The 23,615-nt window shown below is 42.4% G+C and overlaps 1 protein-coding gene across 3 annotated transcripts in view; it reads left to right on the forward strand.

Annotated features, from left to right (window-relative positions):
• CDON (cell adhesion associated, oncogene regulated) overlaps positions 1 to 23,615 on the forward strand; it is a 54,925-nt gene that overhangs the window by 30,581 nt on the left and 729 nt on the right. For all 3 annotated transcript variants that reach the window (XM_075034962.1, XM_075034960.1, XM_075034961.1), the window contains 11 exons: positions 1,416 to 1,708; positions 3,543 to 3,717; positions 4,802 to 4,930; positions 6,590 to 6,796; positions 7,512 to 7,693; positions 9,034 to 9,139; positions 12,356 to 12,478; positions 13,956 to 14,183; positions 15,302 to 15,576; positions 17,989 to 18,068; positions 22,724 to 22,980. In XM_075034962.1, the coding sequence (XP_074891063.1) occupies positions 1,416 to 1,708; positions 3,543 to 3,717; positions 4,802 to 4,930; positions 6,590 to 6,796; positions 7,512 to 7,693; positions 9,034 to 9,139; positions 12,356 to 12,478; positions 13,956 to 14,183; positions 15,302 to 15,576; positions 17,989 to 18,068; positions 22,724 to 22,980 (2,055 nt within the window). The remainder of the gene's footprint in view (positions 1 to 1,415; positions 1,709 to 3,542; positions 3,718 to 4,801; positions 4,931 to 6,589; positions 6,797 to 7,511; positions 7,694 to 9,033; positions 9,140 to 12,355; positions 12,479 to 13,955; positions 14,184 to 15,301; positions 15,577 to 17,988; positions 18,069 to 22,723; positions 22,981 to 23,615) is intronic.

Below are 23,615 nucleotides of genomic sequence, written 5' to 3' on the forward strand. Positions count from 1 at the left end.
TACGGCATTTGTTTCCAATATTAACGTGCGGCGGTGCATCCATTTCCCACTGCTTTGCTGACAGTAGTAGATACCCTTTCACTTGGAGATTGTTCTGGGGGCGTCTGACATTTTTAAGCAAACTCCATCTGGCTTCGGGGACGTCCTCTCCACGTTGTTCCCTTCTTCAGTCTCCAAACTTTGTGGCATTGCTAAATAAATAGGAAGAAACAAACAAGGAACGCTTGCTGAGAGTGTGTCTTCAATTTGAAAAGAGAACTTTCCTTCCCTTCCCAGCTTTTTAAAAAGTGGCCAAAAATAGCAGCCACACTTGCTGCTGGTATTTTAATGGAGGTTTGGAGGAATCTGAGTCAGCCAGGCTAACACTGCCTAGGCTTTACATTACCAAGGAATTTGTTTGTTTTGTAAACCAAGTTCCCTTCATTCCCTTCCCCTTCCAGACCCCAGCATGTAACATAAACCTACACAAATCTGAAAGGACGGACAGGGCTAAGAACATCTGGCAGTCCCGGCACTGCAGCGTGCAACCTTGAGGAGCTGCGCTGGTTCCCAAATGTTCTCGTTTTAAGCACTGACATTTACTTGTCCTGGATAATCTCAGTTGTCCAACCTGCCACCCCTTTCCTGCCTGGAATGCTGACAAGCCCTGCATCGGCTAAACAGTGCTTTTTTTTGTCTCGCGGCCTCTTTCGAACTACTGATATTATATGTATTTTTATATATATATGTATGTATTTTTATGTGTATATATATACACACACACAGAGATTTTTTTTTTTTTTTTCATACCAGGCAAAGTAAATAGGATGGAGGAGGCTGGAGCAGGATTTCTAGAAATGTGTTGGTATTAAATTGCATGTTAGATCTGTAAACTGAGTTTATTCTCAGCATAAATTTTCAAATGAAGTAGTTGAGTCGTGCAACTTTCAAAGCTGATCGAAATTACAGCTAAAACCTCAGAAACTGAGGTAGGAGAATGTCCTCTTGTGTGCACGCCAGTTCATGCCATGAAAAGTTCCTTGTACAACTGTGATTAATTTAAAATTACTCCGTTTGTGTCACAAGTGTAGCTATTTTATTTTCTTTTAACATTCATTGCCACTACTTCACTTATTGGAGGTACTAGTCAAACTGTGCCTGCAGATGTTGCGTTTCAGGTTTTCTGTCTTTGCTACTGTGGAAAAAGAAAAAAACAAAACCCAAACAAACCAAAAAACGCTGTTCTTCCCTGAAAAAATAGCCAGTGCGCAAGGCCGCAGCTTGGCACCGGGCTCAGGTCTGCGCGGGCATCTCTTGAACTGGCTTTTTGCAGCAGGCCCTGTTTAGAAATGATGCTCTTAAATGATGTAGTGTCCCCTCTGCGTGGGGCAAATGTACGCCATCTTGAAGATGTAACCAGACTCCTCCCTTTACAGTTCCTTTAGAAACTGGCATGAAAGCAGAAGAAATGGCTCCTGTGGAGGTTGCCCAGAGCGATGAAAGCAATGGTGATTTTGGTGCAGAAACAGTGTTTTCAAGCTCGCCTCCAACAAAGTTGCATTTGGATGCAGCTGCGACGGAAAAAGCCTCGAGTGCCGCCGCTCCCCCCGAAGCCCCCATCATCCTCAGCCCCCCGCAGACGCTGAAGCCGGACATGTACAACCTAGTGTGGCGTTCGGGGAGGGATGGGGGCTTGCCCATCAATGCCTATTTTGTGAAATACCGCAAGGTAATGTTTCTCCGTAGTGTTGAAGCGGTGTGCTGCAGCAGATGCGTTTCATTGTTTTAGGTTTCTCAAGGAACCAGTAATTGTTGCAGTGCTGGCATTAACAAGAATGTGGTGTCAGGCCAGAGAGAATATAGAATACAGTTGAACCACAATGTTGCTGTGGCCACACACACAGCTCATTTTAGGGGCAACTGAAGTTGGTCACAAGTACACTGTTCTATCTAGTTTTAAGTGAGATTTATTCAGCAGAGCTGAGGCTTTTATTTCTTTTACAGTATCGTTACAGTCTATGGGGAGTGGGGTTCCAAGGCATAATGTACGCAGCTTCAGTGATGTTAAAAACGCATTAGTGTGAGCAAGCTTGAATCTGGTGGGTATGCTTGAGATCAGAAGGGAAGCTGAGTATCAGCCTATGTCAAAGAGTTTGCTACTCTGTGTCCCAAAGAGACTCTATTCAACTGGAGTTACCAAATACTAAGGTGAGCTAAAATTTCCTAAGCAGATACCTATCATGTCCTTAAAAATGGTGTGTCAACAGTGAGCTCTTCTGATTAAAATCAGAACCAAGCAATGCCTGTGCCCGTTCTCCTAAGCAAACAGTTTTCTGTATGGCGAAGCTGTTTGGTTTATTTTTCATAAGCTTTTTAATCCTCTACATCCTGATCTTGTCTTAGCCTGAAGGGAATGCTTAGATTTTTGACCTGTTAGTTCCTGAAAACCTAGTGCCAAAGTCTGTTGATGTAATTTCTCATCCAAAGGTGGTTGGTTCACATAAGCACTGAAAGCTTTGAATACTTCTTTGACCTTTTTGATGCTTACTGTTCACTCATAACAATCCTTTGCACATTAAACGTGCTCACTCATGCGTTTCTCGGTAGGTAGTTTACCATGGTTTTTTAGGGTGGTGTTCTCTTTGTGACATTAAATTATTTTATTGATTTCCCTCTTTTAAAGAGGGGAAAAAAAAAAGTTGGGGGAATAAAAGCCTTGGAAGAGTGGTCGCTTCAGAAGAAAATACTTGAACAAAGACCTCTGGCATAACCTTTGATAATCCATGGCATTTAGATCTGCCTTCCATGTTTTATTAAAGTCTTATATTGTTTAGCAGTTTATTTTCGGTAGAATTTTTGTCTTTTCCTTGGGGATTTGGGGTAATGTTTTTCTGCAAAGGTCAAGCATTAAGAGACTACCCTGAATCTCTTTCCTTTCTTAAATGGAGCTGGTGATTTCACTGTTAAATTAAAAAGCGTTTTTTTTTTTTTTTAAAAAAAAAAGAAACATGCGTTAATAAAAAACAAATCTTTGGTCTCCCTGCTGACTTTATTTTTTTCCCCAGCCTCAAGAATTAACTAGGACATACTTTTTGTTGCCCGTTTTACCCAATAAATATTTTAAAATGCGTAAGTACAGGAAAAGCTGGGATAGTTGAGGGAACATATCCTTCTCATTAGGGTGTTGGGTCCAGCCCTTTAATGTCACACATGCTGCCAGCTAAAGGCTGATTGAAGTCTTTAAAATCATTTGGTCTTTTGCTAATTTTGGCCACAAGTGAAAATGAGCTTTTTTTTTTTCCAAAAACAAGTGCACGTGTGTGTATGGAGAGGGAAAGTAAGTTTATCGAAGGAGCACTGTGAAGGTAATTGCAAAAGTGCTGATTTGTGGCAGAAGCACTTGGAGAAAAACATAGGTAGATATAGGAGAACGTAAGGAGTTCTGGCGAGTGGCGGAGGTTCTTTGGATGCTCGAGTCTGAAAGTGATGAGGGATTTGAGTATTACGTTGCGTTCTGTGCAATTCACTGCTGATGTTGAGCTCGCTCTCCCTGTCCTTTGCAGCTGGATGACAGCGTCAGTGCAGTGGGAAGCTGGCACACGGTGCGTGTCCCTGGCAGCGAGAACGAGCTGCGGCTCACTGAGCTGGAGCCATCCAGCCTGTATGAAGTTTTAATGGTGGCGAGGAGTGCTGCTGGTGAAGGCCAGCCTGCTATGCTGACATTTCGCACTAGCAAAGGTAGGTGCAGCACAATGTTCCCTGTGTCCTAGGCTTTCGAGAGGACATTTATTTAAATTACATCAACTGTATGTTGTCTGCTAAGCCTCATATGAAATGTTCTGCAATTTAGTTGCTAAAGAGCAGCCTCTAATAGCTAAAATAGCTGTAGGGCAAACTTTCCTGAGCGTTACCAAGGCTATTAAAGCCTTGATAGTAATATTTTTGGGATGATTATTAACATATATACTATAAGGTTCCTCTTGCTTAAAAGAGCTCAGTCAGGGAGCAGCCTGTCCTTGTTCAGGTTTTTCAGAGTACGACAAAAGAAACTCTCTGCACCATCAAGTTTTCATATATCAACAAAACTGCTTCTGGTCTGCTTTGCAGACACCTCAGTGAAAATCTCTCAGCTGACTGGAAGCCAGCTGTTTTGATAGTTGGGTGCAGACAGCAACAAGCAAAAGAGCATTTCTAATCAAAGCAAAATTTTCTTTCAAGCTTGGACACTGGTGGCTCTACTCTTAAGCATGCAAACAATCAGATATTTTTCATACTAATGTACAAGACCAGGATAGCTTAAAATTTTATTAAGAATGTAATGTTTTCGTGAAATCTGTGAATTCATAATAAACACATACTGCCACAGGCCAAAAGTCCACGCAGCCCAGCGTCCTGGGTCCAGCTATGGCCAAATGCAGATTCCATAGCATTTTTATTGAACCTCTTTCTCTAGGCATGGATTTCAGTGTGCAATTTTCACCACCTGTTGTGATTTCATGATGAGAGAGGGCTTTGAAACCCAGGCAGGAGCCAGTGGCATCACCACAAAGCGCAGTATTGCTGATGTTAGTACTGCAGACGAATGGTCACTTATCCACAGCGCAAGAGTCCCTGAGCTGATAGGGGAAGTGTCCTCTCTTGCTCCCCTGAAGAAACTCCCTAATTGCTATCCTGACTGTTAAGCCCTGGCTCCAAATCACAAGCTATAGTCCCCTGCACTGTAGCGAGTGATCTTGTGGAGTGAGCATGTTGTGAGAGGCAATGAACAGCTTTTTCTTATCCAATCCCTGAGCTGATGTACTGTGTATCAAATGTTTCTTAGAAAGAACATCATCCTCGAAAAACACTCAGGCACCGTCTCCACCAGTAGGCATTCCTAAACATCCCGTTGTTCACGAAGGGACAAATAATTTTGGCGTTGTCCTTCCTGAGCTGTCTCGACACAGCGGAGGTAGGTGTATGGGTGTAATCCCATGTGCTGAAAGTTGTGTTGCAAACAGATGCATCTAAGTTAACTTGTGTTTATTACTGCTCTAGGTGCTTGTACTACCTCTTCTATTTCCTGTTTATTCCCTAGGTTTCTTTGATAAAGGTATTTTTCCTCATTTGTGGGACTTCTGTGAATGAGGTCAGATATCTGCCCGATTTTCTCTTCTTCTGTATGTTTCCAGAGTAAAAGATCGTAGTTTGAGATTTTGGGATTACCTGAGAGATTACTTTATTCCAGACAGTGAATTAGCATTTTAAGTACCTTCCTTGATACCTCGGGTTTCCACAGCAACGTTAAGTCACCAAGTAGTAGCGCATTTCTTACAGACTTTGGCGTCTGCGGTGGGGTATTGGAAGCTATGAATTTAGCAAATGTATGCCCTGATCTAGTGAATATTTAATATTTCCAAGGATGCTGCATGTGTGGCTCTCAAAAAATAAGATTTTCATGTATAACCCCTGTTCTTGCTGCTCATTTTTAAACCTGTGGTTTCTTTTTGCTAAATACTCTGGTTTTCTCTTCTCTTCCGCTGCGAAAGATGCAGAGGAAGAAGGGAAATGGGAAATGGCTGTGTCAGAGTTTTAAGTTCTCAAAGTGGATTATATCCGTTCTGAATGTTTTCCTGTGGCTTCCCAGAGATGGGCTTATTTCTGATGACAAGAAGATACAACCACTTCCCAGTAGGTGTGATTTTTTTAAATTTTTTTTTTAAGCCTGGTTTCCAGTGAAAACAGTATGTTTACAGTCCTCTTTCTCACCACCCCAGCCTTTGAACTCATTGTCCTAATTCAGGCAAATTTACTCAAGGGCTGAGATCTCAAAGGTGACTTCGTATCTAAAATTTTAGGTAAAACCAATGGTGAGTGGAGAGGTTTAATAATCCAGATGAGGAGCTGAGCAGGGCATGTTTGTGACAGTGCTAAATATCAGAAGAGCCACACAAGGGGACACCTTACGTGCGCCCGGCTGCAAATGCTCAGCCTGCTTCATGCCCCAAAGCTGCTGGCTTGCTGTTCCTTGCTCAGTTCCTCCTCTCATCAGTGACCCGCTCCGTGTTAATGAATACAAGGTAGTTTAGTAAAGCCTTACAGCTCTCATTGATTGTCAGAATGGTTATCGCCAGATTTACTAACACCACCTCTTTCCGTTCTCTCTGTTCCACTGCTGTCTGTAACTTCAAGTGAGTTCAGTAAGTATATAATTTGTTGCATGCTTTGTTTGCTCTTCGTTCTCATTTCTCCGGCAATACAGCGCTTGTTAGTGTGGATGGGTTGAAGTCTCATTGAGTCTGGGGGAATTTGAGGGTTTTGAAGATGGTAACCAAAGTTTTCCTGTTCACTTAGTGTGTGTTTCCATTTCCATGAGGAGATGGGCTGGGGTAGTGCAACAGCATATCTTTTTGGATTATTATGTTGATACAGTTATTGATTCCTCTGTTTTCTGTTCTTCAGGCATCTTTTCCAGAAGAGTAAGGGGAGTAGTTATTAGGGGAGGATTTAAGATTCTCCTTGTTAATACATGAAGTCTAATTTTATCATTGGCAACTAGTTTAATCAGTTGCTACAGAAAATGAAGTTCCAGCTGACTCTAATCCTCTTATAACTGAATTTCTCATTTCAGTTCCAGAAGCTCCTGACCGACCCACGATCTCCACAGCATCAGAATCATCTGTCTACGTCACGTGGATACCACGAGCAAATGGTGGCTCCCCCATTACTGCCTTTAAAGTGGAGTATAAACGCCTGGGTCGAAACAGTGACTGGCTAATTGCAGCTGATAACATTTCTCCTTCCAAGCTGTCTGTGGAAGTTCGTAACTTGGAACCAGGTATTAAAAAACGATCTTTCCTTCACTTCAGCTGTTGTTGCTGTTGTCTTTGCTTAGATGACTACGCTCCTGCTGAGAGAATACTGCAGCTCTTGGGTTGTTTCATTTTAACTTCTGCTTGGTTTATCCTGTTTCTGGTTGGCTAGGGCTTTTTTTGTGTGTGTGGAATAGGAGCTCATTACATGAATTCAAGTTGATTTCTGGCTTTCCAAGTGGAAAAAAACCCCACCATAATTTAATACTTGTTCATGTGGAGAGGAGGGTTGTGTCTTATTGGTATTTTTAATTTAATTGTCCTTCTGGTAAGCACTCAGAATGCAAAAAGAGAAAAATGCATTAATGGAAAAACGTCTGTCCTGATTTTTCCCAGTGTCCAGCCCTGAAAGCTCAGGGAAAGAGTGCAAGAGTAGGGAGAATGGATGGTGATGGCTATCCTTTGAAGCATCTTCTTGGTGCCCACCAGTTTGCAGTTTAGGGACTTCCTGAGCTGTGTGTAATAGCCTTTGAATTTTTCTTGAGTAAATTTCCCTAATCACTTTTAGAAGCTGTTTATATTTCTAATGTCCACATTAGACTGTGACGATGAGTCCTATGTTTTTTCTGATTGGATGTTGTGCAAGAAGTACTTGCTAATCTGTTTAGTCTCTCCTTGAATCCTGTTTCTAGTGCTTGTTTTGCTACAACATCTTCTTTCTTTCACTTTTTCCCTTAAAAGGAGAAATGTATAGATTCCGTGTGATTGCAGTGAACAATTATGGGGAGAGCCCACGCAGTGCAGCATCTCGCCCTTACCAAGTAGCCGGATTTACCAGCCGGTTTTCCAACCGCCCTATCACAGGACCTCACATTGCTTATACCGAAGCCATCAGTGACACTCAGATCATGTTAAAATGGACGGTAGGTATAATTGTCTCCTGTTCTTCTCACAGTTGCAGGCCCATTTTTACTGCTGTGGCTCTAAAAGTCAAGGATTAAGAGCTAACTGCAGAGTAGTGAGTGGCGGTTTCCCCTGCCCTGAGGCTCAAGAGATGATCTTGTTTGTAGAAGAGGGCTAAGATGCTTCATGCTTGTATGGTAGAGTTGGGTAACTTAATGGGCCATATGCTTCTCAAGCCCTTTGCCCCCCGTTTCCAAACCCTTTTTCCTCCTCCAAGACAGTCCTGTTGGTTGTTTGCTGCCTTTTGCACTGTCTCCCAGCCTCCCTCCACCTCGCTCTCCCCTTCCAGCTCCCTGGGGATGCCACGCACCACCTCCTCGGGTTACACCAGATGTGAGCCCAACTGGCAGCCCTAGTGAAAGGCTGCAGCCGCCTTAGTCCACCTGCTTTGGCACAGACATATCAAGAGGCACCAGTGGGCTTAACTCTGTCCAAACCCCTCTTCATGCCATGAGTTGCGAGCGAGTTGGCTTCGGTTCCTGCAATTCCTGCTGCTTTTGTCAATCCAGGCTGTGATGGCTGGAAGCAGGCACTGTGTTTAAAACCCGCTGTCTTTCCTCGCATCTAGTAGAGGTTTCATGTTAGAGAAACATTTTCCTTTCCCCTGTTACCTCGTCTTTTGTAAACAAGTACTTTAAAGTCCTTATTGAAACCCACAGAAATTCTTTGCTCTTGTTTTGAAATCTAACCCCCTGGTATACTTTGGAGGATTTAACGTGTAGAGTTCCCAGTGTTAGTTTGCTCTGCTAGCTCAGCCTTAAGAGATGTTAAGGATAATAAACTTAAAATAACCTCTAGTTCCTCAGGAGGCTGCATAACTTGAAGTAAAATATTCCTGAGATGAATTTCAGAATGACCTTAACTCTTTCTGAAGTAAAAATGGTCTTAACTTCTCCATTTCCATTAATCATGCAAATTTTCAGGCAGTTCGTGGTCAAACACTAACTGGCGGTTTGGAAAGTGATGTGAGAGAAAAGTGTCAGCCACAGCTCAGTCTCTTGTCCCCATGCTACCCTCCTTTTTTCAAGTGGTCTGAGGAGTTCAGCGGCAGAACGCTCTCCTGGAGCCCTGTGAGAACCTCTGGCATAGCGCTCATCTTAGCCGTGTCTGCACATCCACAGCGATTGATAATCATCTCTTCTGTTGTAGCTTCTGTGCAAACCTCCCCCCACACCTTGCTTGCACAACCTTATTAAAAAAATAGGTATTTCAATTTGGCAAGATATTCAGTGGTGACAACTCAGCAGGACTCGATCAAAATTTTTCTTCTCTAATGCAGTCTTTTAAAATTCTCTTTTAGTATATTACATCAAGCAACAACAACACACCCATCCAAGGATTTTATATCTATTATCGGCCTACAGACAGCGACAATGATAGTGACTACAAGAGGGATATTGTGGAAGGTACGGTGCAGTGTACGGATGCTTAATAACACTACTTATGGGGAAGAACATCATGTAGCCATGTTGGCTGTGTTTATATGAAATCTAAACTGCTTTTCCCAAACTAAGTCTTTACAATATATTTCACAGAAGTAGCTATCTCAACTACATAATGTCAAGTTCTGCCCACACATGAACTTGTTTCTTCCTTCTGAAGCCTCTTCTACATGGAAACTTGAGAACTAAATACTGCTTTTAAGTTTGTCGTGTTATACTGCTGCAAATCCTTAATGTAGGTCTATTTAAACTGATTTAGCTTGAAGTAGTTGAGTAAAGAGAAAGCAGCATAAATGAGATTTAACCCAGGGTAAGTGCATCTGTGTTGCAGACTGTACTAATAACTAGCTGGCTCTTAAGATGATTAACTCCAGCATGGATTTTCTAAGCTAGGTAGTACTTTGCATGGAACTGCCCTTCTCTCCTCTTACCTTGCTTAATTGCTTATCCTGCTATAAGGAAGTTACTTTTAACATAAAGTGCTGTGGTACACTGCAAATGCAGGTATGTTTGTGCTTCATTTTTGCCTTTTAATCGGGTTATTTTTTCCCCCTGTGCATATTAGATCATCATTTTCCTGGAAGAAGTTATTAGATAATGTCTATATTAGTCCAGAAGTGGAAAACCCTTTTAAAAATATTTTACTTAATGTCCTTATTGCTTGGGCTGAGTAAACGTAGTGATCTCATTCTGTCCCAATGACGTTAATTATTTCCCCCCCCTCATTTATTTCAGTTACAAGAGGAATGGACCTTTATTTTGAAAATTTTCCCCTGCTAGACAATACTCCGCATAGTACTTTGATGTGTGACATAAGCTTTTGCACACTCTAAAGCTATTAAAGATCCAGAGTTTCTGCTCAGAGGATTGCTTTAAAGAAGCTTATGCAGTCTGCACCTTCATCTGCAAATGTATTTTAGCCTTTGCTAGACAGAACTTGTGTGTTTATAGATCTTATACACTGAGCAGTTAGTTGTTTAAGTGGGCTCCACTGTGCTGTGAAATTAGCTTGTTTCTGATTTTTTTCCGAGAGAGTGTGTGTGTATTGAACTCTTTGTGGCAGTCTGAAACCATTAGCAGCTGCTCTGCTCTGCCAAAGCCTGGAAGAGAAACTCATTCGATGGAAATATTTAAACTTCAACTTTTCTTTACTGTGATCCCCTAAATTAGCTTTTCGGGGGGGGGGGGGGAGCTATTTTCAATTAAAGTGTGATTGGAAGCATTTGATGTGAAGTATGTAGAGAAACATGTGACTTAAGGTATTTTTGCCATAAATCACTTGTTCTTCACTTTTTTCCCTCTGTTACCTTTGAATTAATCTGTCTTTTTTTTGACAGGGAATTTTATCTTGAAATGACTGCATGAGTTGTGGAAAAAGTGTTGTGATGCCTGTATTAGCTAAGTACTTGCCGTAGGCTTTCCTCACCATTTCCTGTTAAGTCTTGTCTTTTGAGACATTCAAAACTCTGCAGAAAACTTTTTTTTTTTCTTATAAATGCCGCTACAGGCAAAATCAGTTTTTATTTAAAGAAAAAAAACAAGCAAAAAGCTTGACTCGGATGGCTCCTCGTTATCTTTCAGCGGATTTAAGCAAAAGCAAAGCAAAACCAGCCCTGTCCTGCATTGATGGTCTGAATTTCTCTTCTTTCGAGGGTCCTGGAGATTGAATTTTAAATGTAAATGCAGTCTGATGTCAGTTGTTTAAATGTTTTTCCTTGCTAATGGTGCACGAAGAGGACAGTTAAAGTGCCTGTACTGATTCCAGTTCCACTAATGGTTTGAAGCGGAAACCTAAAACCTGGTGTAGTAATTACTGAAAGGAATGCTTGGGGGTGGGGGTGACGGGAGAACCGAGTATGAATCTTGGGAAAACGTGCGATTTAAGGAAAGGCCGGTTCCAGCTTCAGCCAGGGCTTGTCTGCCCTCACTTGGGATACCTGGCATGCAAGGGATGGAGCTCAGATGATGCGGTGTGTCCCCTCCCAAAACCCCCAAACTGAGATGGGGTCCTCCTGGGTACCCCCTGCCATTTTTTGACCTGGCAGGGCTATCCACACCTGGGCTTGGGTCCCGGAGAAGTTCGAACAGAGTCATGGTGACAGCCCCTGCCAGCCGAGCGGGCTTTATTTTTTTTTTATTAATGCTTAAATCAGTAGGTGGTATGACAGTTTCTTAGAAACAGTGGAAACAGTTCAAGGTGGTATTTTCCAAGAGGGATTAAGAGCGCTCAAACAGTTAATTAAACTCCCTAAAGGGGAAAAAAAAAAAAAGAAGAAAAAAAAAGAAGAAAAAAAAAGTAAAAAAAAAAAAAAAAGTCGCTGTTTATTAAAATTTGTCACAAGCCCGTGAAAGTAAAAACTGAGAGTGATTTATATTGAAGTGTTCAGTACTTCAGGAGGGTGTCTAAATGAAATGCTGGCCAGGAGCCAGAGATGACAAAACCATCCTATTAGAGAAGATTGCTTGGCTTGGGATCAGTCTCTGCAGGGGCAGGCAGCGCAAGAGGCAGCCTCGCTGTCTAATTTTGTTTCCTAGTATGTTTAATAAAATGCACGTTCCATTATTTGCGGTTTTGGCTAAGTTGAGCAACACAGACATATCCTTCCTGCGAAAAACAGGCGACTTCACTTGGTACCTCGCATCTCTAGGGATCCTGCCGGATTGCAGAGTGGGAGAGGGTCTTACTACAGTGAAGTTTCTCCTCTCTCCCAAGTTTAATCTGTTTTCTCTGCCAGTTTTTCCTTGTTATTTGCCCTGCATATTGTAAATAGCTAGCATAACCCATCCTAAACCCATCCCTTCAGCAGTTTCATATTTAAGATGCACAGAACTGCTATTGATTTTAAATGTACAGTTGCTGGAAACTTGGAAGTCTGTTTTTTGAGTTTAGCAATTTATGGTTTTTGTAGTGAAATGTTTTTTTAAAAATCAATTGAAAATAATGAAAAACCCCCCCCTTTATTCATGAAGAGGTTCTTCTAAGACTCTATTTCGCAAGACAGTGCGAGTCTTATGACTTCAGATAAGTCCATAAATTGTTAATAAAGGCTTTTGTGCTAACAGGAAAAGCTTCATTACCCCTGCATTTGGTAGAGAAAGATGCTGCGGCATAGTCGTACCTAATTCTTGCTCTTGTGAGTAAATGAAATGCAGTTGATTTATTTTTGTCTCCTCCCATAGGTACGAAGCAATGGCACTTGATAAATCACCTGCAGCCAGAAACATCTTATGACATTAAAATGCAGTGCTATAACGAAGGCGGTGAAAGCGAGTACAGCAACGTGATGATCTGCGAAACCAAAGGTGAGTGCTGAAATAATGTGTCTGCTCGCCTGTGGGACCACGTGAAGGTGGCATTTTGTGGCGTGAAATATCTGCTGTGTTGAATTTTTTTGCAGTGCAAAAGTCAGCTGCAATGAAGACCGTAATTTTCTGGAATGTTTTGGAGGATTGTTTTGTCTTCCGAAGCTGGGATTGTTTTGAACATATGGAAACTGATATGTTGCACTCCCGAGAAAGGCTCTTAGCAAAGCTCTGCAGATTTGCCTTGCTTAAGAGATAGTATTGTTGTTCTGGGTTGTTGGGTTTTTTGTTTTTTTTTTTTTTCTGCTGTGCTGATAGCCTCTCCTTAGGAGACAACCGTGCTCTTGAAGATGACAGAATTGATTTGTACGTCTGTTTTATGTCTTCGGGGCTGTGTGACACGTTGTATAAGTGCAGACCACAGCAATTGATGGTTATGTTGGCTGCCTCCATCACTAATCCTGCATGCCTCTGGCACAAAGTTTGTACTGTTCTCTGGAAGTGTCAGATACGGCAGTCACATTTATTTTGCAAAGAATTCCTGTCTCCTTTAATCTCTAAAACCAAGTAAGGCTGTAAAGGGAAAATGCAGACAGTAAACTTCAAATGCAGTGCTATGAAAAAATGTTTTTTAAAAAAGAAGAAAAGCCCTCTAGGAGCGGAAGCATCAAAATATAGCGAAGTTAGTAGCGAAGCCTTTGAAAGAAGGGCTAAGAGCTGCAGGGTTTCAGGCTGTGCGCACAGTTGGTCTTCCTCCTCCAAGGAATATAGCTTTCTTCCCTAATTTTAAAATCGGCAAGATGTAATCTGTCGTTTATACTGACTCTTCTTTAAAATGCACCTCCTCCAGGCTTGTGGGGGTGATCTAGCTTGTCTAACGTATCTGCATGGAGGTGCTTGTGTCTTTCTGACCAGCTTCACTCCTAAGCCAGGCACCTCTTTTAGATTTTTAGTGTCAAATGAAATGAATCTGAGCTGTCATGTGCTGAAAACTAATGTAAATTTAATTGCTGAGTTAAACTAGCATCTCGTTTTCGGTGCTTTTCAGCTCTTAGTATCTTCAATAGTATGGTTTTGAAAACGGGCTTAGCAGGGTTCACATCAGATAAAAGTAGGTCATCTGGCAGTGGTTAGGCGATAGAAATGCATGTTGTGGTTTTTCCTGACCTCAGAAGTGGAATGATTTGCACTCTTTCAAGCTGGGAGTTAGTGCTGTTCTAGCCATGCCTATGTTGAGTTGCTCGTTAAAGTTTCGAGTGACCTCAATGAGAGGGTTAGCAAGCTGGATAATAACCATTTTCCAAGACAAATAGTTATTACCCAATAGTAGTTGGCCTTCTTGTTACAGGTTTTAATATTGACTTGGAAGCTATCTTTCTGAGGCATTAGGATTCTAACTCAGCAGTAATTATTTTCATTTCATAATGAAAAAACACATTTAGAAAGCGCACCTGTACTTGTCTCTTATTTCATCCAGTGAAACGCATGCCAGGAGCATCCGAATATCCAGTGAAAGACCTGAGTACGCCACCGAATCCCCCCGACCGGGTTGGGGGAAGCGGAGCTGGGCCTTCAAACGGCCCCGTTCGGAGCAGCGACATGCTGTACTTGATCGTGGGCTGCGTCCTTGGGGTGATGGTCCTTATTCTCATCGTTTTCATTGCCATGTGCCTGTGGAAGAACCGTCAGCAAAATGCCATGCAGAGTGAGTTATTTTTGGTTTCCTTTCATGATGAAAATATTATCAGAGTAAAATTAGTAACGTTTGTATTACATTTTATGAATAGGAAGCAGTTTCCTGTTATAAGCCAACTGGCATTTATTTAGAGACTTGTACTTTCTAGGTGTGCCTTAGGTGAAGATGTGGGGGGTTTTTTAAGAGCAGCAATGTCTCCATTTCTTTGCATTGATGCTTGCAACCCTGCTGCATTGCTGCACACTTGTGCTGCCATTTCACCCAAAGAATGGTTTGTGAAATTCCTGGACAAAGTTTCTTCAGCTTATGTTTAACTTTAAGCACCTGCATAGGTTTCTGCTGATTGCAGTGGCAGAACTTGTGTGTAATCACAAGTACTTGTTAAAATGTGGAGACTTAAACTCCACACCTCTCCCTCTCTTGTGTATATCTGGAAACAAAAAGAACTTCCAGTGCTTGGAGGACGAGTCCCTTGTTACCTCTCTGTCTCTTCACAGTAAAATGGAGTTCAATGTCCAAGTCTTTTAGTGAGGTGTTAATAGGGAAAACATGCCAGTTTGCAAGTAGGACCCTTGAGCAGACGCGTTGGAGATTAAGTACTCTTTTCAAGGTGCTCTGTACCTACCAAACGATTCTGTGCTAGCAGAATCTCTTCAGTAGTCTTTTCTGTTCCTAATGCATAAATCTGCCTTGCTCTTTCCACAGCCTGTCGTTATTTTTAAATGTCCTTACTCTCTGACAAAGAGAAATGAAACAAAACTTCTTGCAAGATAAGATAGTGTCTTCAGCTGCGGCCCAGAGATATTTTCTGGAAGTAGTTCGTAGCAGATAGCAGAGGGCCTACCAATTATACAAATGGCCTGTTTTTAGGACACTCTTCATAGTGACTGACGTCAGCTCAGTCCTTTCAGACCAACGTTCCTGGTCTGTTCTCCAGGGTGTAGCTGTTTTCCATTTCTACATTTGTATACTAAGCACTTAGATAGTACAGTTAATTTACAAAAGCTGTAGAAAGAGAAAATAAGTTTCTTTTGTTTCTTAGAGGTGCTCGTTTAACTTCTCATTTGGTGCTCATTTAACTTCTCATTTGGCAATAAATATGCTTTTGGTAATAATGTCTCCTGCAGAATATGACCCTCCTGGCTATCTCTATCAAGGGGCAGATATCAATGGGCAAATGATTGAGTACACGACCTTACCCAGCACAAGCCGAGTCAATGGCAGCATCCACAGAAACTTTATAACCAACGGCGGCCTCAGCAACGGCTGTCCGCATGTCCATCATAAAGTTGCTAATGGAGTTAATGGGATCATGAATGGAGGAGCTGGGCTGTACCCAGGGCACACCAACTCCCTGTCCAGGATGCACATGGACTATGAACATCCCCACCATCTCGTGAACGTAAGCTCTTATGCCGGGTGGAAGGCTCAGCCTAGACCTTGGGATTTATTCAGAGGTTGTAGAAGCAGACTTAATTTGGGTGGGGGAAATACTCATCCATTGATAACAGCCAGTTCCACTAAATTACTTATCCCAGAGGAAGCAACTGGGCTGATATTTCTGATACAAACATCATGGTTTTCATTTGAGAATATCAGATGACAGCAAGAATTCCACTTACTCTGGGAAATCTGCCTCTACTCTCCTTCTAACAGCATGTAAGCTTTGAGAATGCTTCAGTACTGGGCTGAGATACTTTACTTGTACATATGGTATTTCTCAATCTTCAAGTTAAATAGATTTAATTATAGCTGCTTATTCTGCAGCTTTATGGATCACCCATTTTTCCCCCACCTGTTTCAGATCTGTAACTCTAAGCAATGCTATTAATTATGGCAAAGCACGAATGTAGCAGGAGGTTCCATAAAATAAAATGCCCCATACATCCTGAAATGCAGCAATGTAATAAGGCTTTTTTTTTTTTTAGTCCCTTGTTTGTGACTGTTGAGACAGGCTCATTTTTTTGTTTTGAAATTTAAAATAAAATTAAAAACTAATTTAAGCCTGTGATCCAGCCTTTGTATGCTGTGGAAAAATACTTCATTTGCTGAAATGTGTCCCGTTTCCAAGAGAGAATAATGATTTCATTATTGTCTATGGAAACAGATGGCTTGCATTCAAACTTACTAAACTTACTCAAAACTGTGAACATTGCCCAGGAAAACTGAAAGAAAAAGTTCAAAAGTCTGAATAACCCATGCTGTTTCTGGAGAAAAAAAAAATGGGGCTATTGTTTGTGTTAGTAATTGAACACAAGCACTTCGTTTTATTGAACAACAAATTAGCACTTGCACAGTAGTTGCCACTTCAGTTAACTCCAGCTTTGAGTCCAGACCAGTTGGTTCTTCACCTGATTCTGTCTTTGGTTTGCTCGTGTAGCAAGAAGTGCCGCTTTTTGGTTGCTTTCAAGAGCAACCAAAGCTGAAACTGTGTTTTTTTGGACATGTCCAACCTCCCAGTGGGTGAAATTCTCCAAAAGTCTCCAACCACACAAGCCCTCAGGAAGGGAGGATTTTGCAGTGCTTGAAAGCTGTCCTGTGAGAAAGCTTGGGGACTTACATTGATGCTTTGTCCCTCTTACTTTTATGTTTTTTGGGGGAAGGAAGGAAGTACACGTGGTAACACAGGACTCGGGGCTTGGAGCTCCTGGGTGCCACGAGGTGGGATGTGCAATGCCTCCGTCTTGCTGCAAATAGTTGACTGGGCTGAGTTTTTTCCTTTCCCCCCTCCACATTGTAGAAAGTTTGAGTCAAGCAATCTCTTCCCACGTAGAAGGATCGGGACTGGCATGTGGGTGAGGCACCAGAGGAACAGGATGTCCTTATCCTCATTAGGGCTCTCTTTATTGTTTCATTGATTGGGCTAAATGAGGAAGAGAGAAACTGGCCAGGATGGCAATCAAGACTAATTAGGCATTTCCTCAGTGCTCCCTATTGCACTGAGTGGCCTCAAAAACTTAAGGATAAGCCTTGATTTAACAGAAATAGGGATTGTTAGATAGTTACCTACCACTTGAAATCTCAAAAGCCAGGTGAGCTTTCCCAAACTGGCTCCCCTCCTGAAACATGGTGTGGTAGCCCAGCTCCACAGTGCCGTTTTCGAGCGGCTCCCGCATCAGTGTCCGCCTAGTCTTTAACAATGAGGTATGTGTTAATCTGGGCATTTTTACTTGCTTGTAATGGCCCCTTCAGCCAAAACTAACAACACAAAATCCCTCTCACCCAGAGTCATTGCTGGCTAAGGAATTACCCCATCTGTAAAAATATTAAATGTTTCAAAAATCAGTGTAGCGAAGTAAACTGATCTAATCGGAGTAATTACAGGAAAGTGGGATGGGTTTATATTGTGACATCAGCCCTGCAAATTTAATACTCTGTCTCCCCAAACAGGCACAGTTTGCTAATGAACAGCAATTTGCTTTCATGTCTGTCATCAGTGTTAAAAATAAACATATTTACAGTGTGTTTATTAAATTAAACCTGAGCGTATTAAGCTGAAAACAGACCAGGGAAATTACCACATACTTGTCTAAGCTGCGGTTATTTACTTTTCTCTGACACACATGCTGGCAAAAACCCTCCACTTGACTTTGTATAATAGCTCAGTGTTGCCATGCCACGTTACGGGGCACAGATCTGAAGATTGATAAGGTGATTAGAGTTTGAAAACAAAGTGAAATGGCTTGGGGCACTAGCTTGAGCTGAACTGCCTGCTTGGTGACTCTCTCTTGTATCTTTGAACAGTGATTGATTTTTTTTTTTAATTTTTTTGTTTGGTTGGTTTGTTTTGTTTTATTAATCCTTCCTGCTGCAGGGCGGTGGGATGTACACAGCAGTGCCGCAGGCTGACCCCTCGGAGTGCATCAGTTGCCGAAACTGTCGGAACAATAACAGGTGATGTAAAACTCAGACGAAGGCAGGACCTTCACAAACAGAAGCCCTTACTCTGTGTGCTGTGTTAAAACTGGGGCAAACAAAAGCAGAGAGCTTGAGTCCTGGCAGAGGGTATGGAGGAACTCAGTGTCAGTGTATGACTTGGAGAGCAGTTGGTGGTTGTCTGTGGGATGGAATAAAACAAGTTATTAAAAACCTAGAGCAAATTTTGCTCAACATATTCCTCTGAAGCTCTCTAGGAAGCAAGGCAGGTTGGGCACTGGATTTTCTTTTTTAAACCTTATTTCCTGTGTTTTCTTCAGTTTTGAGATAACAAAATCATTCCATATGGAGTTTGTCAAATAGGATTTAATTGGTCTTCTGTATTTTACATTTCCTGCCATTCTCTTAAGAACGCCAACGACCTAGAGTTGCAGCTTTGCTTTCACAACACTGTTCTTTGTAAAACATGGGATTTGAGGTTCTTCAGGCCTTCAGGAGCAGTTTGGCCAGCCATTGTCAGTGTGGGATACATTTTTTGTGTGTGAGAAAAAGGATTCTTCTATATAATAAGGGAAAATCTGTCTTCTACGTTGTAGCTGGGAGCCTGGATTTTTATTAGGTTTTTCACTTTTGAAAGTTTTAAAGAATATCCTTCCAGGCTTCTGACTAAATCTCTGGTTATTTTAATGGCTAAAAATAGGACTGGAAGTCAGACGTGCTGGACTGCTCTGACTGGTAAATTCTGGATTTTTTCAATCATACTTTGAATTTTCTGTCTTAATAAAATTGTCAGCTGCCTTTAGGTGTACATTTGGAGAAGCTGAGTTGAAATTAAGTTGTTGTTGAAGGCAGAAAACATGTTCTCTTTATTTTCATGGGTTTACTTTTTAAAATATAACTTATAATAGGCTTTAAATTCTTCCTCCTTCCATAAATATATGCTTGATAGCGTGATGGAGACGGGCTGCTACTCACAGGTAGAGCTGGGCACACTTTGTCTGGACCAATGTCACGGCTGGCCTCTGGGGAAAGCAAGCTACCGTTTGCTTACAAGCCAATTGTCTGTTTTCAAGGCAGGCTGTGTAACAGCAGTCATCAAGATGTGTACGACTGACCGTAATTTGGAACATGCTGTATGTGTTATACTGTAATTAAGAGCTTGCTTTCCAGTTTTAAGCATATTTAAATTTTTAATTGCTCTTTCTTTCTTAAGAAAGCAGGGAGAATGGGTTCCCTCCTCTGCAACTGTACTGTTCCTCCCAGATGGGTCATCAGCAGGGTCTGAACTTTGAATTTTCACATCCCTGTTCTATATTTGACTGCTCGATAGAGAAACAAGTTGTCCTTTACAGCTGTCTTACCCCACAGGGGACCGTTAACCTCCGTTTGGCAGGAGAGCTGTACAGCCGGGACTGCTCTGTTCCCTTCCTGGTGCTGGGGGAGTGGAAGGAGGACATGGGAGAGGGGAACAAGGAGGATGAAACGTGCTGGAGTATTACACCAGGGGCCAGGGAGCTGGATGTATGGCCAGGGCAAGGAGGAGGAGAAGGAGGAGAAAGGCTTGGTGGGTTAGTGCAGTCAAGTCAGTAGGTTTTGGCAAGTGGGAATTTGGGGCTGGAGTCTTTGCCCCATCTTTGCTCAGCCTTGTAGCTACCTTATGCAGGTAAGGGCCGTCCCTTCCATCTGCTCTCCTGTTTGTGCAAAGAGGACCTGTGCCTTGTCTCACCCTCGAATTATTGCACCTTGTGTACTAAAACCAGGCAATTCCCTCTGCAAAACACCCATGTGATGACAGGGGAAGGTCGGTTCAAGTGGAAACACCTCTAGCAGGGTGACGGTCTCTAACTCGTGAGCGTTTCAGGAGCACGTGGCCTTGCTCATACGTTCCACCTTGGCACTGCTAATTCATAAATGAGCCTGTGTCCACTGAACGCTTGGAGTTGTTGCTGATTTGGGTTGAATTTAGCAGTCATTTGAATTGTGACCATGTGCAAATTAATCCTAAAGGTTTATCATATTTAATAGCTGGCTATCATGGCTGTTTTCAGCAATAGCCATCTCGGAGCAGGTTTTATTATTACAGTGGTGAAATCCCTCGGTCTTCTGTTTAAATTAGCACTTTATGCTCTCGTAACTGCTCATGGAGGCTTGCCAGGGGTAGAAGTTGCTGAAACACGGATACCCGCTTTGCTATTGCAGACAAAGCCGGTAAGAAGAGTGTGGTTTACGCTTGTTACATTAGGATTGAGAACTGATTTTTTTATTTTCTGCTGCTTTTGCACTAAAGCTTTCTAGGTACCTGATGGTTGCAGAGGAAGTTACCGTTTTGCAGATCTCTCTTCTTTGCAAATTTGCTGTATTCTGATCAGAAATCTGAAATACACATTCGACATAAAGCAGTGTCGGTCTGTTTTTCCAGCTTTTTAAATCTAAATTATGCTGGTGCAGGCTTTTAGATTAGATTATAGTTTGGTAGGATTTTAGCACTGAGAATTGATAGAAAATGTGTTTTCTGCAGCAGGGATTTTACATTGCTATTCATGCACTCTCTGCTCTGGATATACCAATGGCTAGTTTCCATCAAAATGTGGTTATTTAAGCTTAAAGAACTGAACTGCTGTCTTGAAACATCATTCAAGCCCGTATAGTAATACAAAGAACTACACCGACCTCTGTATCTTTAAAAAGAAACCCCCATAAACATGCAAAGCCAAGCATTTTAAATGGGTTCCTCTAAGACTTTTTTTTTTTTAATAATAAGCGAGTGCAGTCAAAACCTCTGCGGAAAGAAATGCAAACTAATAAATGGATTTGTTTGAAGACCAGATGTGTTTCATGTGGATTCTTCAGTGGCTTCTGTGGTATTTTGGTACTTGGAATAATGATTTTGGAGGCAGTTATGGGAGCAGAAGGACAAAATAGGAGAGCGAAGGTTGAAAACGAAGCTTGGTGCTGCTCCGTCCTCATGGCATTTGGGAGGGGAGCAGGCTCCCAGGGCAATACCACAGCTGCTGGAGGGAATCCCCCCTTGTCCCATGTTTTGGCTTTGCAAGTGAAACATCTGCCGGAGGGGAAACTTGTTCTGGTTCCTCCTCTAGAAAGTTTATTTGCGTTATTTGTGGATGTTTTGTTTCTCTTTGAGGTCTGGCAATATGGATCACGGTTTTCAAGTGGAAATGTAAACTGAGGCTCCAAGTGGGTTCTAGGACAAGTCCCTTGAACATGATGTTTTTATGCATTGCCGTGACCTTTTTAATGCAATAAAAGTGCTTTTGGGGAGTTGGGCAGGACCTTCCTGTGATTGCCAAGCTTAATGTCTCCTGGTTTTAAACCCATCTGAGCTTACTACTTTGGTGCTGAGGGCTCAGCTGCTATCAAAGTAGGCTCTGATGGCTGTTACCCTGTCACTGGGTGATGTCAAAGTCCATCTTCCCCCCTCTTTCAGCAATACAACGATCAGCTCTGCTCAGTTTTGGGCCTGAATCACTCTAAAGAAATATGCTGTGCTGCCAGATAAGCTGGCACCTGAACAGGTAGATCCCAGATATCAATTTTTATATTTCAAAGTGCCAGCACTTAGGCAGCATCCCAGTAATAACCAGCTGTCTATAGCAAGATGCATTAGGCTTGTCACCGTGAGCAGAACAGGCAATGGATATATTTAAATTTGGCAGGAGGAAAAAAAAAAAAAAAAGAAAAGTAGCTCTGAGTTGTGTCCATATCAATATATAAAAAACTTGAAGCCTGTTTAGCCTTCACAGGAGCATTTCAGAGTATCACTGGTTCATGGGTGGGATGGTGGGCTTGAATGCTCTCCATCGTTATTTTGATGCTTTTATCTGCGGATCCATCTCTGTTCTGCGCTGCAAAACACAGAGCGTTTTGGGGGCTAGTTTCCCAAAATTTATGGCAGCTGTACAAATGAACCTTTTACTTTTGCGGTAATTATGGTTTTGTATAAAACCACACTGAAGTGTGATTTTTGGGCTTTCTTACGTAGGAATTGCTTATATAAATGTTCGCTGAGGCCACGTTGTTCACAGTGCTCCAAACACTGTAGGCATTTTCCCTGCCTGCTGCAGTGGTGCGCACGTCTCTTAAGGTCCAGCTCCTTTTTGTTTAAAGGTTAAATAGCTTGGCTGTAATAATTGATTTAGCAGCTTAACTTCAATTTCACAGCCTTACACAGGTATTATAGGGCACAGTCTGATTTACACAGCGGCGGGGGGGGGTATATTTATAATATTGCATATATTTTTCTAACTTGTGTTCACTCTGATAACGCTTAGTATTTATTTTCCAAGGTACTTAAGTTTGCTGTTTGGGTTTCAAACTTGAGCTCTTTTTCTTGGCAGTGAAAACCTGTTTTATGGGGCTGCCTTGATGGAGAAATGGACTCACAGGTTGGGTCATCAGGTCACAATCAATGGGGAAGTAACCGAGCGCATGTTTTGAATGCTTTCAGCTGTCTGTTGGGATTATAAAATGCTCGATCCTTTTCTTAATGTCGGGATTGATCTAAAAATATATGTAAAGCTTATTTGGCAAGCTGTCTGACTGTTGTTACAGTGAATGGCAAGTGGTAAAGTACTTAAAAATTGCAGTTTCTCAAGATAAGTGATGGAAGGAAGCAGCTCTGAGTAACCCCACTTTGGCTTATGTCCCATCTGCAGGTGTTTCACCAAAACCAATGGCACTTTCAGCAGCAACGCACTACCTGTCGTGCCCCTTGTAGCACCTTATCAGCAGGACGGTTTGGAGATGAAACCTCTGAATCACCACGTCATGGTGGCCATGTGCTTGGCCTCCACTGTCCCGGAGTGCAGCGCCCGGCTGGAGGAGGACGGCAAGGAGAAAGCAGAGCAGCCCTCAGCCCAGCATCCCTGCTGTCAAGAAGGCATGAACCGGCTTTCCGTGGATTACACGGACGGTAAGGCGTTCTGGAGAGGATGGTGCCCGGCTTAGAAGCTGGGAATATGCTGTAGGACAGCTTTAGGGCGCTTAATTTATTGCAGAGAAGCTAGTAATTAAGCCCACAAAAGACCTGCCTTTTTGAGAAAGATTAAGCGTTCCACCTTTCCCATCGTGGAAAAGAGGAGCAGCGATGCTCAGGTGCCTGTGGCTGTCATGCCCTTTGTGACTGATGCCTCTAAATGGAGCTCATCGAGCAGGCGCGCTCCAGATAACGAGGCTGTGACTGATTTATGCTGCCTCGCAGCTGCTTGCACCTACAGCATACCCGTGGTCTCCCGAAACCACTGAAATGCTACCTAATGGAGTTTTCCTAATGAGCAGGCATCCGTGACGGCCTAGAGCCCTCCCATAGGCATGAACAGGCGCAGAAATGTAGGTGGGAGTTGGGCTGACCTAATTGGTGTGACCTATTTGATATCAGTCCCATCGGCGTGCTCGGATAGAGCCAGTGCTCTGAGCTGTTGCCTAACGTTTTGTGTCTGGTGTGGTGGGCATGAGCTTGAGCTCAAAGAGCATCAGCCACTCTTACTAATCTGAATTTTTTGGGCTTGTGGGTCCATTAAGCTGAAAGAAGAGGTGATCTACTTAAAC

This window comes from Buteo buteo, chromosome 9 (assembly GCF_964188355.1).
Source record: "Buteo buteo chromosome 9, bButBut1.hap1.1, whole genome shotgun sequence".
NCBI classification, from domain to species: domain Eukaryota; kingdom Metazoa; phylum Chordata; class Aves; order Accipitriformes; family Accipitridae; genus Buteo; species Buteo buteo.